General features: G+C 44.0%; 1 protein-coding gene across 1 annotated transcript in view; it reads right to left on the reverse strand.

Annotated features, from left to right (window-relative positions):
- abca5 (ATP-binding cassette, sub-family A (ABC1), member 5) overlaps positions 1-15,704 on the reverse strand; it is a 51,498-nt gene that overhangs the window by 16,515 nt on the left and 19,279 nt on the right. The window contains exons 9-25 of the mRNA XM_075458061.1: positions 14,727-14,874; positions 14,468-14,645; positions 12,045-12,103; positions 11,617-11,903; positions 10,399-10,518; positions 10,130-10,268; positions 8,154-8,244; positions 7,932-8,071; positions 7,679-7,798; positions 6,246-6,447; positions 4,632-4,798; positions 3,464-3,591; positions 3,188-3,325; positions 2,977-3,090; positions 815-985; positions 616-729; positions 400-531 (exon numbers count right to left, since the gene is read on the reverse strand). Coding sequence (XP_075314176.1) covers positions 400-531; positions 616-729; positions 815-985; positions 2,977-3,090; positions 3,188-3,325; positions 3,464-3,591; positions 4,632-4,798; positions 6,246-6,447; positions 7,679-7,798; positions 7,932-8,071; positions 8,154-8,244; positions 10,130-10,268; positions 10,399-10,518; positions 11,617-11,903; positions 12,045-12,103; positions 14,468-14,645; positions 14,727-14,874 — 2,448 coding nt within the window. The remainder of the gene's footprint in view (positions 1-399; positions 532-615; positions 730-814; positions 986-2,976; positions 3,091-3,187; positions 3,326-3,463; positions 3,592-4,631; positions 4,799-6,245; positions 6,448-7,678; positions 7,799-7,931; positions 8,072-8,153; positions 8,245-10,129; positions 10,269-10,398; positions 10,519-11,616; positions 11,904-12,044; positions 12,104-14,467; positions 14,646-14,726; positions 14,875-15,704) is intronic.

A 15,704-nucleotide genomic window follows, 5' to 3' on the forward strand; every position in this document is an offset into this window, starting at 1 on the left:
CTCTATACTTTCATTACCCCCTACCCAAACCAGGATTTGAATTTTTTTTTCTTACGAAGGGAGACAAAATAGGGCCAAGAGATTGTGAGCTCTGACTTTTTCCTGGACAATGATTTTGTGATGCAAATGTATTACTCTGTTGAACGCATGTTGTTCTGAGAAGCAAAACGCTTTATTTTCGAGACTCCAGCCAACTAGCCGGACTACCTTCATCAACACCAAAACGAGGCTGGAACTCTGCTCACAGGACGCAGCAGGGGGTAAGAAGATGTTCAGAAATGATGTTGCTGATATGGGATGTCATACAGCTTCATGTCAAAAGAGGCGAACTGTCCCTTTAAAAATGCCGACGCCACATGTCTTGAAAGGTAAAACAAAGCATTTTGGTTCTGAACCCACCTTGGTGATGCAGTTGAGGCAGCCCATGAGAGGATAGAGAGGATTGAAGAGACACAAGACATTGTGAAGGGTTCTGGTTAGTTCTGGGAATTCGTTCAACAACTGGACCACGGTGGCCGACACCACGCAGACCTGTGAAAACCACCGACAAAGACATGAGAACCGTCTGCCACGGCAGGACTGAAACGCTGAAACGCTGCGGCCGACACGTCTCACCATCATGGAAATGAAGGAGAAGAAATCCCTGTTGCTCTGAACTCGTGTGAATCCAAAGGAAAGCACGTAGGTGAAGAGGATCATGGCTGGACCGAAGCCGACGGTGCAGAGGACCTGAGAGAGTGAGGAGGGGAGAGACGTTAGGACGGGCCAGAGGAAGCACGTCTGAGCCACGGCGTGTGAAAGCGGCAGTACGGACCACAGCCGTGAGGTTGCTGGAGGTCAGCAGGTTCCCGGAGTGGAAGGAGAAGAGGATGATGTTCATGCAGGACAGGATGACGTAGTAGAAGGGGATGTCCACCGCCGCCTGGCCGCACCAGTAGGCCGACGGCAGCAGGCCGGAGATGCGCAGCGTAGAGCGACACTTGATCTGAGGAAGACATTCGACACTGAGTTTCTGTAACTGAATCCCTGAAAAGCTAAACAGGAAGAACCTCTGAGTGCGTCTACATGTTTCCGGGAGGAGAATCTGGAGTCTAGTTTTCCTAAAACGAGAGAAAACGATGAAAAATGGGAAAGTAGAGGAAGAACATGAAGTCATAATTTCCCCATTTTTCAAAGTATCTGTTGTTTTAATATCGCTGATTGGAGTCTATGAATGCTGCCATGTGTGCAGGAGTAAGGAGCCTTCAGTTATCAGGCCCCTCTCTGTGGAACCAGCTGCCATGTGTGCAGGAGTACGGAGCCTTCAGTTATCAGGCCCCTCTCTGTGGAACCGGCTGCCAGTTTGGGAGGCAGAGCCTTCAGTTATCAGGCCCCTCTCTGTGGAACCAGCTGCCAGTTTGGGAGGCAGAGCCTTCAGTTATCAGGCCCCTCTCTGAGGAACCAGCTGCCAGTTTGGGAGGCAGAGCCTTCAGTTATCAGGCCCCTCTCTGTGGAACCAGCTGCCAGTTTGGGAGGCAGAGCCTTCAGTTATCAGGCCCCTCTCTGTGGAACCAGCTGCCAGTTTGGGAGGCAGAGCCTTCAGTTATCAGGCCCCTCTCTGTGGAACCAGCTGCCAGTTTGGGAGGCAGAGCCTTCAGTTATCAGGCCCCTCTCTGTGGAACCAGCTGCCAGTTTGGGAGGCAGAGCCTTCAGTTATCAGGCCCCTCTCTGTGGAACCAGCTGCCAGTTTGGGAGGCGGAGCCTTCAGTTATCAGGCCCCTCTCTGCCTTTAAGACCAGGCTTAAAACTTTCCTTTCTGATAAAGCTTATAGTTAGGGGTGGCTCAGGTGACCCTGAAACATCCCATAGTTAAGCTGCTATAGGCCCAGACTGCTGGGGGAGCTCCCATGATGCACCTCTCCTCCCTCTGCTCTCTTTCCTCTCCATGTGACATCATTGTTGTCATTAACTTTCTCTCTCTCAGCAGGTGTCTCTGGCCTGGTGTTACGGTGTTTGTTGTCCCCTCTTTCCTGTCCTCTCAGCCCCCAGCTGGTCCAGGCAGATGGTTCCTGGTTCTGGTTCTGATGGAGGCCTACAGGAGCAGGTGTAAACCCGTTCTGCACCGGCTTTCCTTACTGCCAGTCAGCATTCATAGCATCCACTCAGCAGCTTAAAAGGTTCTGCTGTTTGAAACAGAGTTTCTAAAAGATTTAGTGGCAGGAAAACAAGACAAAAACTAGTCTGTGGCAAAGACCAACTGTCTTCCTGGACTGTGGTCCTCTACGGATATTCAGGATAAACTAGAGGGAGGGTGAAACAAAACCCAAGCAGATATTTACAGTGATGTCAGGATGCGACTCTGAGGCGACTCTGTGGAAAAGCAAACAGGTTGTTAAGAGGTTCTGAGGTCGATCCAGCTCTGAAGGGGCAGCAACACCCGGTTTAAGTTAAGGACTCCCTTTCCTTCATATTTATCAGACTTTTACTAAATAAACTCCTAAATCTCCGGTCTGTGAACACAGTAACGTCCTAAATGTAGGATTTCATGACTTCCAGTTACATAAATGGCAGATCGCAGCCAACTGAGTGCAGGTTTGAAGAAAAATCAGTAATCTGCGTCATCTTTAGATATAAAGTGCCCAAGAGGCCTCTTCAAATCTAGGCTAAAAAAATACTTATTTAGGATTGCTTTTAATACCCAGTAGTATGATAACACTTTTATCTTATTTTATGTTATTCGATTTTGTTGTATTATATTGCTTTCACTGTTTTTTTTATTGTTTTTATTTGTTTTTACTTCTTCTCTTTATTTATTACCTGCTGTAAAGCACATCGTAATGATTGTTTGTAAAGGGCTGTATGAATAAAATACATTTACAGATCCCACTGGAATAAAATGCTGTCTGGTCAAAGCTTTGTTTATTCACACAAAGTTAAGAGTTTCTCATCATTCTGAAGTGATGAAAATGATCAGAAGGCCGGATAAAACGCGCTCACCTCTCGATCTCGAGTGTGGTCCATTGCGAAATATGCCGGCATTCCTGCTGCCAGCATTCCCAGCATGATGGCCTCTATGTAGATGAGAGCGTAGGATGTGGCATCTGGGATTTGCTGAAGGATGTCACAATTTTAAATTTTTATCTCTTTGAAATCACAGAAACTGCAGATATATATATTTTTTTTTACTTGTCTTCTCGCAGATACTCACATAATCAAAGGGTTTGGTCCAGGTTCGGATCTGCCCGGTACCGTTCAGCCCTCTCAGAAGTGCATTGCTCAGTATATTGACAGCCATTGGTAGAGAGTGGACTGTGGTGCTGTTAAAGGCAACGCTGTATCCAAAACCCTGTAAGCACCCAGCGGCAAAGTGAGATTACAGTCGCATGCTGGTTAATAAAAGTCTAATTAATGCAGAGGGTGTAGCAGTCCTGAAACTAAGAGCATTTAATCCATAAATGTATTCTAAGATCAATACTCTGATGACCTTGCTGGATCCTGTTACATTGATGGCAGCGCTGTGAGGGGCTGCAGCCATGTAGTCAGCCTGCTTCATCAGTTCCACTTTGATATTCTGCGATTCCAGGTTGTGGATGAAGTCAGAAATATCAGAGCCTGAAAGGTGCAAAAAGAAGAAGTGTTCCTGTGTTATTTAACATCTGCACAGCAGAAATTATCCATTTTCAGAACTTCCTGACATCTAAAGTTAGAAGTTTCAGTTGTTTAGCTCTTAATATCAGCTTTCGATACTAGGGCTGGGCGAGTTAACTCGTTAATTATTTAACTCAGATAAATATCTTATCGCACATTAACGCAGGTTTTATTTATTAACAAAAAATTGTAATAGTTATTTTTTTCATTTTTGGGGTGCTTTTGTGCCTTTAATGGAAACTTCAGAGAGACAGGAAGCAGGGGGCAGAGAGAGGGGGAACAACACGCAGCACAGGGCCGTCCGGTGCGGGACTCGAACCGGGGCCAACTGCAGCGAGGACTATAGCCTCTGTACATGGGGCGCCTGCTCCATTTATTTTATTATTGTAAAAGTCTGCTGCTCACAGGCTTTTATTTTGTAAAAGTCTGTTGCTCACAGGCTTTTATTTTGTAAAAGTCTGCTGCTGTCTGCTGTGGAACAGGAAAAGAAAGTAATCGGCGGATCCACCAAACATGGAGAAGGGTACGGAACTTTTACTCGGCCATTTTCATGTTAAAGTTCTTCCAGACGGCGGAGTCGACAGAACCAAAGTCATCTGTAAACACTGCCAAGTTGAATTGTCTTCTCAGCGTAGTAGTTCCAGTCTAAAATATCACTTAAAGGCAAAACACACAACTGATAGCAGCAAGTCATTCAAGGAAACAGACAGTGGAGCGAGGCTTCTACATAAAAACTACAGAAAGATGCTGATGTTAAAAGTGTGTTTGCACAACAAATGTTATGGCACTTTCATTCATATGGCAGCACATTTAAAATAAAACTAAATGCTAAAAGCTATACACTACTTTTGGATTCATTTTGGGATTCTGCGTACAAATGCGATTAATCGTGATTAATCAGGGAAATCATGTGATTGATTAGATTAAACATTTTAATCGTTGCCCAGCCCTAATCGATTCATTCCTTTTCAACCACAAAAAGTTTTAATCTGTAACCGACTCACCCGAGGAGTTCTGAACCAGGAGGCTTGTGGCGTACCTCCGGGGCGCCTGGTTTCTTTTCAGGAGGTAAATGGGCAAAAACTGGCGATCGGGTGAGTGAATCTGGATGTTTCCTGTTGCCAGGGAAACGACGAGGACGGCAGCGACAAACAGCAGGAACAAGACCAGACTGCAAAGGAAGAGACGGCGTCTTAAACCACACGTACGGATTATCATCTCTCTTAAAAAGGAGATGCTGACAAAGATGGAGGGACGGTTAGCAACAGAGATGGGTTGCCAGATCAGTTACAAAATGGGCTCCTTCACCTTGAGCTGGAGGCAGCCTGCAATCATCACTAATGACATTTGTGTCAAAAACCCAACAAAGAAAGATGGATCTGCTAAATGTGAAGCCCATCAGAAGGTGACAGGAAAATAATTCCATATACTCTGCACTATACCACTGACTGGAGGTTTTTTATTTACACCGACTTACTCAGCAGACTTTTAATCCATAGTTCAGTGCAAAATCAATTAAAAAAAAGGGGCAGAGTTTATGTAGAACAGGTCCAAAAGTACAAAGTAAGTGTCTTGGAGAGGTTTTCTCTGAGTCTCTGCAGAGGTGCAGCAGCAGCCAGTGGAGGTTAATGAGTAGAGGAGAGACATGTGACCCTTTTATGGTTGAACAAACGTCATGTTCTGCAATGTCCTGCACCGATAGGAAAGGATGCACCACGCAGGGTGGCATGCTGACAGATACAGCATGATGTTACGCTGTAAAGAGCAATAAGACTGAGAGGGGGACACAACGTGGCCAGAGAATGATACCCAAGTCTTTAGAGAGGAAAATGTAACGATATAATATAACTTAAATGCATAATAACATATCAGTCAGCAGGTTAACACACCACGAAAAGCAGCTGAGGATAAAATCCCTCCAGCAGGTATACTCAGAATAAGATGGTCCCAGCTGCTCTGTTCATGCTCCAAAGTTGGCGAGAAAGATGGCAGAGCGCGGTTTCCCACGCAGTAAGGCGCAGGTGACCAACAAACTAAAGGCCGTGAGGAAAAAGTTCCATGCGGTTAATGACCACAACGGCAGGAGTGGCAGAGGGCGATTGGACTGGCCGTATTTTGACATGTGCCACGCCATCTGGGGAGGAAGCCACTCTGGCAACCCCATTGCCACTCAGGGCAGCATGGGGCTCGCACCCACTCCTCTTCCCACTCCACCGTCTCCTGTCCCCAGCGCAGCATCTGTCAGCTCCGCCGGGATCGAAGATGCAAACGAAACAGCCAGCGGGACCAGTGAAAACTGCTCGGACAATCAGCTCGGTAATCCACACCCACATAAAATAACATCTTCATGAACTGCATATGCACTTGCGTGACCGAACAAACAGCCATTGGTTGTTGGTTTGAAAAATTTGATGCAGACAGGTGTATTTAACCCTACTTCCGACGCATGGGTTGTGCCTACGTCATTGTTCACGCCCAGCATTGTATGTGTTTCGTGTGAAACATTAACATTGCTCGACACAGGAATGAAGTGGCAATTTGGGCCCGCGATGGTAGCAGATCTCAGTGTGAAAACAGCGATTTAATGTCAGAGCCGAACTCGCGTCTTGAACACTCACGTGTAAACGAAGGCCTTCCACTCCCGGCGCATGTTGAGCATGTGCAGCCAGGCCACGGTGCTGAACTGCTGCCGCCACAGAGCGTGACCCGTCACCACGTCCGACTTGCTGTCTGAGAACATGAGCAGCCGCTGGTCTGCATCATCCAGAGAGGCGTTGTCCAGTTCGTCCTCAGCCTGCTCTCGATTAAACACGCTGTAGTCTGGAGGCACGAAACACAAGTTTTACTCAGTCCAACAGGAATCTGGATTTAATAACTCTAACAAATGTGAATGTGAATGTACTTTATTTACAGACAATCCTTACGATGTACCAAAGTGCTTTACAGCAGGTAATAAATAAAGAGAAGAAGAAGTAAAAACAAATAAAAACAATAAAAGAACAGTGAAAGCCATAAAATACAACAAAATCGAAAAAGATAAAATAAGATAAAAGTGTCATCATGCTACTGGGTATTAAAGCCATCCTAAATAAGCAGGTTTTTAGCCCAGATGTGAAGAGGCCCAGGTCAGAAATAAGACGCAGCTGGACGGGGGGCTTATTCCAGAGCCTGGGGGCAGCTTTGGGAAAAGGCTGGCTCACCCCAGGGTTTGTATTCTGACCTGGGCACTTCCAGCAGAAACTGATCTGCTGACCTCAGAGCTCTACCAGGACTGTTCAAAGCTCAGATAAATACGACGGGGCGAGGCCGTTAAGAGCTTTAAAAACAAACATTAAGAGTGTAAAATCAGTTCTGTAAAGGACAGGAAGCCGGTGGAGGGAGTTAAGAACAGGAGTGATGTGCACACGTCTGTTGGTGTTGGTTAAAAGACGGGCAGCAGCGTTCTGCACCAGCTGAAGGCGACTGAGAGAAGACTGGGAGACGCCCACATTAAGCGCATTAAAATAGTCTGACCTTCAACTTATAGGGCATGCACTGGAAAAAAATGCCCCTCCAAAAATAAGTAAAAAACAACAAATAAAAAGACGTTTTTGCTTGAAATAAGCAAAAAAAATCTGCCAATGGAACTAGTGAAAATCGGCTTGTCGAGATTTCTTGAAATAAGATGTGATATTTAGGACTTTTGAGATAAAAGTGATCTTGAAATTAGCTTAAAAACCTCTTTAAATGAAAAAAAAAAAAGCTTGTTTCACATGAAATATGACTCAAAACAATTTGTTTTCAAGACTTTTTCACTTAACAAGATATTCCAGATGTATTGTATTAAAACAAGGCCCTATATCTGGCTGAAATGGTACTTGTTAGGCAGTTGTGTCTTATATTAAGTGTAATGAGATACTCAATGAGACAAATATCCTTGGTAAGATTTAGATTTTTTCCAGTGTGGGTGGCTTTCTCAAGGTTATGACGACTTAAAGACATTTTAACTTTGGCCAGGAGACGTAAAACTAGTCCTGAACAACACTAAACTGGCATTTTGGTTTTCACCCACCGGCTTGATCCACTTCGGCCTCCGCTTCCAAACGAAGAAAAACATCTTCCAGCGTCGTCATGGAAACCCCGTAGTTAATTATTCCCAACTCTGACTGACAGTCGAGCTCTGAGAACAAGCCTGCGAACGACAAACGGATCACGGGTCAAAGCCAGTTGCTGACCGATGTCCCAACGGGAGGGAAACATGAGATTTCACCGAACAAACAGAAATAATTTAAGAGCTCCTGATGCCCGTCCCAGTGCGATCTGACCTGGAAACATGTCCATGCTCTCAAAAGGCAGCGTGAACGTCAGCTCCGTCTCGTGCTGTCGGGACAGCTTCGCTTTGGCCACATGCTGCTCGACCAGCGACGCGACCTTTTCAGCGTCACACCGCTCACCGATGGACATCCTGCAAGAAGAAACAAATCCACTCATACTCGGTCTAATGTAATAAGAAACCTGAATGTAAACACTTCAGTCATTTTACTCGCCTCAGATGATATCCGACTCCACACTTGATCTTGAGATACAATGACGAACCAACGCATTTGAGTTGCCCCTGAGAGATCACAGCTTTACGATCTATGGAATAGAATAAAGTTAGGTTTCCTCCCAAGGTGTGGCACTTTATCCTTTATTTACCCTTCAATGAGGGACTCACTTAAAGGGATAGTTCGCCTCTTTTGGCATGAAGCTCTATGACATTCCATACTAGCAATTAGGGCTGAGCAATTTTATCGATTATGCGATATATATCGATATTTCGTTTCCTGATAAAGTATCGATTTCTATTTTTATTTTTTTTAAAGCAAACTTTATTGAAAAGTCAGACGTTACAATAAGTGAAAACACAGAACATTAAGGTAATACAACACAATGCCAGGGGGTCACATTATACAAAACAGTGATAAATTAGTTGATAAAAATGTTATAAAGTGCACAGCTCTCACGTTTGTGTTCGTTTGTTTCTGTTTGTCTGGCGGTGTTTTCCTTCCGGTTCAAAGGTCGGACCACGGGTCCAATCAGAGACGATTCATGCCAAATCACACTGTCCCTTTTTCCCATAGAAAATGATGTAAGTGTATCGTATCGAATCGTTGGCTGAATATCGTGTATCGTATCGTATCGTGAGATTAGTGTATCGCTACAGCCCTACTAGCAATATCGTTTATGAACATTTTCTTAAGACCGATTTATGGTCGCCTACGGAGAGCTCTCTCCATCTCCAGAGACGCTCTCTGTCGCTCGCTATCTATCCGTCGAGGCGACGAAGACTCGCGGAGACCACAAGGGTTGTGATTGGTCGGCTAACGACATAATTTCCGGAATCACTTTTCCGGTTTAGCTCCTTCCTCTCAGAACAACAACGCCGCCATTTCTGAAAGAGTTTCCTGTGTGCCGGTCAACATTTGGTCAAAATTATTTGCATTTCAATTTCAACGAGCTCCAACTCCAACAACAGTAAGAAATTGGGTCGTCTAACGTAGCGCCGCCTACTGATCGGGAGGTGAACTGCCTTGTTGTATCCGACATCCCGACGGAGAACTTCGAAAGGACGGACTACGGAGACGGATTGACGGATAGCGACGGAGAGGCATACTGAGGCCTTTACCCCCTGCTGCGTCCTGTGAGCAGAGTTCCAGCCTCGTTTTGGTGTTGATGAAGGTAGTCCGGCTAGTTGGCTGGGGTTTAAAAAATAAAGCGTTTCGCTTCTCAGAACAATATGCGTTCAACAGAGTAATACATTTGCATCACAAAATGGTTCTCCAGGAAAAAGTCAGACCTCACAATCTCTTGGCCCTATTTTCTCTCCCTTCGTATCACTGCGGTCCCCTGCTTCTGAGCAGCAAACACCGGAAGTCAATGTTCATGCACGATATTGCTGGTATGGGATGTCATACAGCTTCATGTCAAAAGAGGCGAACTATCCCTTTAAGACTATTAAATTTATGAAATTATTTCTTAAGTTTGGGTAAATTATCGAGATATTCACTGCAATAAGAAAAGATTTTAAATGATTTTTAAAATACTCTAAAATCAGAGCACAGGGATCAGGAACTGCTCATTTTATTTTCATGACAACAAACTAACTGAACATTGGCTGAGTGCCGGTTCTTTCTGTTATTGAACTAGATCTGCATGTTGCGCAGGGACTCGAGTCCTGACATAACTACACACACTTCTGGGAAGCTGGCAGCAGAAACGCGCGACTCTGAAGTCAAACAACATCCACCGAAAGTAGATCCGACTGTAAGTGTTCGGATGAGTTGTAAACTGAAACTTTAAAGTCTGAATATTCTCTGAATGAACCTCTGAACGCGAGCGTTTGGTGTCACATGTTTTGCTGGGACTGGTTTGCAGATTAACTGAATCCAAAGGGTAATTTTTTTATCTGTGAGCATGACCTCGGCCTAAAAGGGTGTGGTACCTGTAGTTCCTCATGCAGTAGGTAACATTAAGTCCATACCAGCCAGGATGTCTGCCTCATCCATGTAGTGAGTGCTGAGCACAATGACTCTGCCGGCTTGGCGGCTCTTCAGCAGAGACCAGACCTGGTGCCTGGAGCAGGGGTCCATGCCAGCTGTGGGCTCGTCCAGGAGCAGAATCTGACAGAAACAAAACTGTTAAAAGCAACTAGCAGCAAACTGATGTCATGGAGCCAGGGCTGCTGGCTCAGTAACATGAAGAAGTGGTATAATTAACAAAAGTGTTCAGTTAAATTAAGCGTCCAGATACCTTGGGATCTCCGAGGATGGCGATACCCACTGACAGCTTCCTCTTCTGGCCTCCGCTTAGATTCTTAGCCTGAGCGGTCATGATTTTCTCCATGTCCAGATCCTTCAGCACTTTGGTGACCTGCCAGCCAACAGGAAAATCAGTGGAAAGTTCAAACTAAAGCCATTCCTGCAGAGAAATTTAGTTTGTTTGTTTGTAAGCCGGAGTTCTGAATGGACCATTGAAAATATAAAAAATAATCAGTTTGCATTAGGGCTGGGCGAGTTAATGCTTTATTTTGTAAAAGTCTGTTGCTCACAGGCTTTTATTCTGTAAAAGTCTGCTGCTGTGGAACAGGAAAAGAAAGTAATCGGCGGATCCACCAAACATGGAGAAGGGTACGGAACTTTTACTCGGCCATTTTCATGTTAAAGTTCTTCCAGACGGCGGAGTCGACAGAACCAAAGTCATCTGTAAACTCTGCCAAGTTGAATTGTCTTCTCAGCGTAGTAGTTCCAGTCTAAAATATCACTTAAAGGCAAAACACACAACTGATAGCAGCAAGTCATTCAAGGAAACAGACAGTGGAGCGAGGCTTCTACATAAAAACTACAGAAAGATGCTGATGTTAAAAGTGTGTTTGCACAACAAATGTTATGGCACTTTCATTCATATGGCAGCACATTTAAAATAAAGCTAAATGCTAAAAGCTATACACTACTTTTGGATTCATTTTTGGATTCTGCGTACAAATGCGATTAATCGTGATTAATCAGGGAAATCATGTGATTAATTAGATTAAAACTTTTAATCGTTGCCCAGCCCTAATTTTTATTCATAATAATAAATAATAATAATAAATTTTATTTTTAAAGAGGCGCCTTTCTGGACATCATTAGTTTATTATCTTTAGAAAAATAAATCAAAATAAAAAAAAGAAAGGAAGAAAAAAAGGGTTTAAAAGGGTGGAAAATCAAATAAAACGAAATAAAAACATTTTAATCGTTGCCCAGACCTAGTTTGCCTAAATTCTGCAGTACATGACCAAACAAATCTGAAATTCTGTGACTTCCAACGTAGGTTGTATTTTCTAAGAGAGTTTTCTCTAATCCTAGCTATTACAACAGTGACCATAGAGGTGTGGGACCTTATAATGTGGGGAGGAGATAAAACTAAGAACACCAAGAAACTGTCGGGGACAAAGAGGCTAACAAACGAACATCTAGATCATCGAATTACTTCAGCATCGACGTCTGCTGGTGGGATTCCTTTGATGGCAGCGAATATCCTGAGATGTTCCTCCACAGTCAGCACATCAAAGATGATGTTGAACTGAGGGCAGATTCCCACCAGATGCTTCATCTCCGACCCGTCCGCAATCTCCGCCACAGGGGAGCCATATATGGTGGCCGAGCCGTTGGTGGGCGGGCAGATGCCGCACAGGATGTTCATGAGAGTGGACTTTCCAGCCCCGCTGTGTCCCAGCAGAGCTGTGATCTGGCCCTCGTAGATGTCAAACGTCAAGCCTGAGGGATGGATGTGGAGAAACAAGAGGGGGCACCTTGGTGAAAAAGCAATCACAAAGTAGAGAGGAGACGCGCTGTGGTGGAATATCTGGAGTCTTTCACCAGAAGCCAGCCAATCGGGTCGGATTGCTCCGCACTCACCTCTCAGAGCCTCCACCATGTTGTCTCTGTCTTTATACACTTTGCTGATGTTGTTGATGCTGGAAAACAAAAAGAGAGATTTAGGGTTAGGGTTATCTAAGGGTTATCTAAGGGTTACCTAATCCTAACCCCTAACAGCTGGTCCAGCAGAAGCTCCTCAGCTGTCTGATGCAAAGATTGCTCTCAAATCGTACATTTTTCTTTTCACTCAGTGCTTCACCGAGCTGCAGATGTTCTTTCTGAAGTGTGTATGCAGAAAAATGCCTCCATATTTACCTAATTAAAAAAGGTGCAACAAATATATCTTACCTTACTAAAAGCATTCGATCCAAACTAATCGAAATTAACCAGCCACACGAGTAAGAAGTAATGATAACACTAAAGCTACAGGATACTGGGAAAAAAAACACTTTTATAGTTCTGTAACATATTTAAAATACTGACAAATACATTTAGAGATGTTAGAAAATAATTATCTATTATTTTAACTCTAATAAGGGGAGTGCATCTGTATTTAAATTGGTTTTGACACAAAACACCAGAGAAGAATGCCCTCTGTGCCTCTGACAGAGGAAGCCTCCTTCAGCGGTGGGTTAGTTTCCTCTCCCATTGTTGCAGACACACACTGTGTTCCAAACTGCCTACTTCTTCTACTACTCCTACTAACTTTCTGAGTTAGTATGCGAGTTTGAGTAAGCGAGAAGTTCCCGGATGCATACTAGATTCTCTGAAATGTTGGGTATGCATCATGAGGTTACTACTCATACTCAAACTACCCAAGATGCAACGTAACGTGACGTCGCCGATCGTCATTTCCTGTCAAAACGGCAGTTTCAAGCTAGCTACAACGAGGGTAGGTTCACTTCCTGTTTTCAAAACAAAAGCACCAATTGTATGGTAATGGCTTTCCCTATGATAAAAGGCAACGGGTATTTTATTTTGTGAAAATAACAGAAAGTGCGTTAGCTCACTGCGGCTAGCTTTAGTAGCGCCGAATTCGTGGGAACAAAATGGTAAACAGCCGGTATTTTGTCAGGTTTTCAACACGTTGGGGATCTAAACGACTACTTTCTCACCTGAAAATGTTTCAAATGTTGCTAAAGTTTACAGAGTTTAGAGCTTAAGAGAAATCAGCTTCAGGCCGGCTGATTTCGGCTCGGGCAGGAGCAAAATGCATTGTGGGTAAACGCTCTGCATACTGTCTGATTGATGAGTCTGTAGTATGCAGTATGTAGTATGTAGTATGTATTATGTAGTATGCAGTATGCAGTATGTAGTATGCAGTATGCAGTATGTAGTATGCAGTATGTAGTATCTATTATGTAGTATGCAGTATGCAGTATGCAGTAAGTAGTATGTAGTATGCAGTATGTAGTATGCAGTATGCAGTATGTAGTAAGTAGTATGCAGTATGCAGTATGTAGTATGCAGTATATAGTATGCAGTATATAGTATGCAGTATATAGTATGCAGTATGTAGTATGCAGTATATAGTATGCAGTATGTAGTATGCAGTATGTAGTATGCAGTATGTAGTATGCGGTTTCGAACACAGCCATGCTCCCACTTTGTGTATCAAACTCTGAGGAAAGCAGGAAGACAGTTGCACATAGACAGAATGGACCCAGCTGCCAAAATTGGGTCCATTTCCTTTCCTTTCTGATAAAGCTTATAGTTAGGGATGGCTCAGGTGATCCTGAAACATCCCATAGTTAAGCTGCTATAGGCCCAGCCTGCTGGGGGGCCTCATCTGTCACACCTTTCCTCACTTTACTCTCTTTATGTATATGTGACATTATTGTGGTCATTAACTCGTGTTTCCCCGTTCCAACAGGTATCCTTTGAATGGTGTTACAGTGTTTTTTTTCCCCTCTTTTCTGTCCTCTCAAACCCCAGCTGGTGGAGGCGGATGGCCACCCTTCCTGGTTCTGGTTCTGATGGCCACCCTTCCTGGTTCTGGTTCTGCCAGAGGTTTCTGCCTGTTCAAAGGGAGTCGTTCCTCTCCACAGTCGCCTCAGGCACGCTCAGGACGGCAGATTGGACTGAAGACAAGTTTCAGTAAAATCTGTTGGTTTCCTTAGCTAGGAAACTGTTTTTGAATTGGCTCTATATGAATGAATTGGATTATTTTGAAAATAATTATGATTACAATGAATTGAATTCCAATTGGCTTGAATTGGACTTTATTATTTAAGTGCCTTGAGAAGACATTTGTTGTATTTGGCGCTATATAAATAAAAATGAATTGAAAGTCTCTCCGACTCTGACAGCTGTTTGGTGTCTCTCGGTCTGAGAGAGACGAGTCTGATCTAATGAATAAAATGACTCATCTCCCCTGGTCCACTGCTACAACAATAAAACCCCGTTATCCAGCCTAAATATCCAGTAAAAAACACATTTTCAGTGTGAATGAGCAGTTTTACCGGATTGCTTCCTTCCCTCTAAACTCGGGGGAAACGGGCTCAACGGACTCGTCCACATCAGGAGTGCCGTTCAGCTCCGCGTCGTACACCGAGCTGACTTCAACGTAGCTCTTTCTGCGTTTGGACCAATAGGATGGCTTCAGGAAGTAAAGCAAGGACCTCCTTATTCCAAAGTCACCTACACACCAGATATGATGAGTGTTAGCAAATAAAGCGAACGGTATACTTCAGGGAAAAGATTTTTTTTTTTGGTTCTCACCAGGTAAAACTTGGTCCAAGTAGACCGCCAGCAGAAGGTACAGGACGCAGTCCAGAACCAGCATGATGAGCGGGACGTACAGCGGATGAGGGCCGTTGGCCAAAGAGGAGAACACGGCGCCGTCTCCCTGTGCCTCCAGGTAAACCACCTGATGTGCATGCAGTATATGAGACACAGACGGGACAACAGATCAGTCTCCAGCTCCCACTGCTTCAGCCGTCATAGCGAAAACAGCAGAGTCAGCAGCAGGTTCAGTGGATATGAGGAGTGCTAAGGAACTAATTTAACCAAATGCTGTAATAAATGCCAGATCTCAGAGGGATCAGGATCAGAATCAGAAAGGATTTAATTGCCAAGTCATTTTTACATCACAAGGAATTTGGCCTGGTCTGTTTGGTGCCATAAAAAAACAAAAAAAATTTGGATTCTGCGTACAAATGCGATTAATCGTGATTAATCAGGGAAATCATGTGATTAATTAGATTAAACATTTTAAATCGTTGCCCAGCCCTAATTTTTATTCATCATTTTGGCAGCACATTTAAAATAAAACTAAATGCTAAAAGCTATACACTACTTTTGGATTCATTTTTGGATTCTGCGTACAAATGCGATTAAAGGAGAATTCCGGCATTTTTACAAACATATCCCATCTTTTGGAGACCAAGGAAAGTTTGCTAAAGGGAAAACTGCGAGAAATTTTCATGCCCGCTGCGCAAAGTTGTCCGATTGCGCTGAAAGCGGGCTCTATCGGGCAATCTTTTAACCTTTCCTGAGGCTCTTAACGTGTATCAAAATACTTTTTACCGAATTGGCCGTGGTGTCAGTAGCAATACAATTCAACCCAGGGGCTAACCATACCTTTAGCTAGCACAGACATTATACATTTTGAGATTTCAAAAACAGCGCACCTACCTCTCTCAGCTTCCGTGTTCCACAGGCGTGTGCACAAATTAATCGATCGCTGAAGTCATACAC

Source organism: Odontesthes bonariensis, chromosome 23 (genome assembly GCF_027942865.1).
Source record: "Odontesthes bonariensis isolate fOdoBon6 chromosome 23, fOdoBon6.hap1, whole genome shotgun sequence".
NCBI lineage: Eukaryota > Metazoa > Chordata > Actinopteri > Atheriniformes > Atherinopsidae > Odontesthes > Odontesthes bonariensis.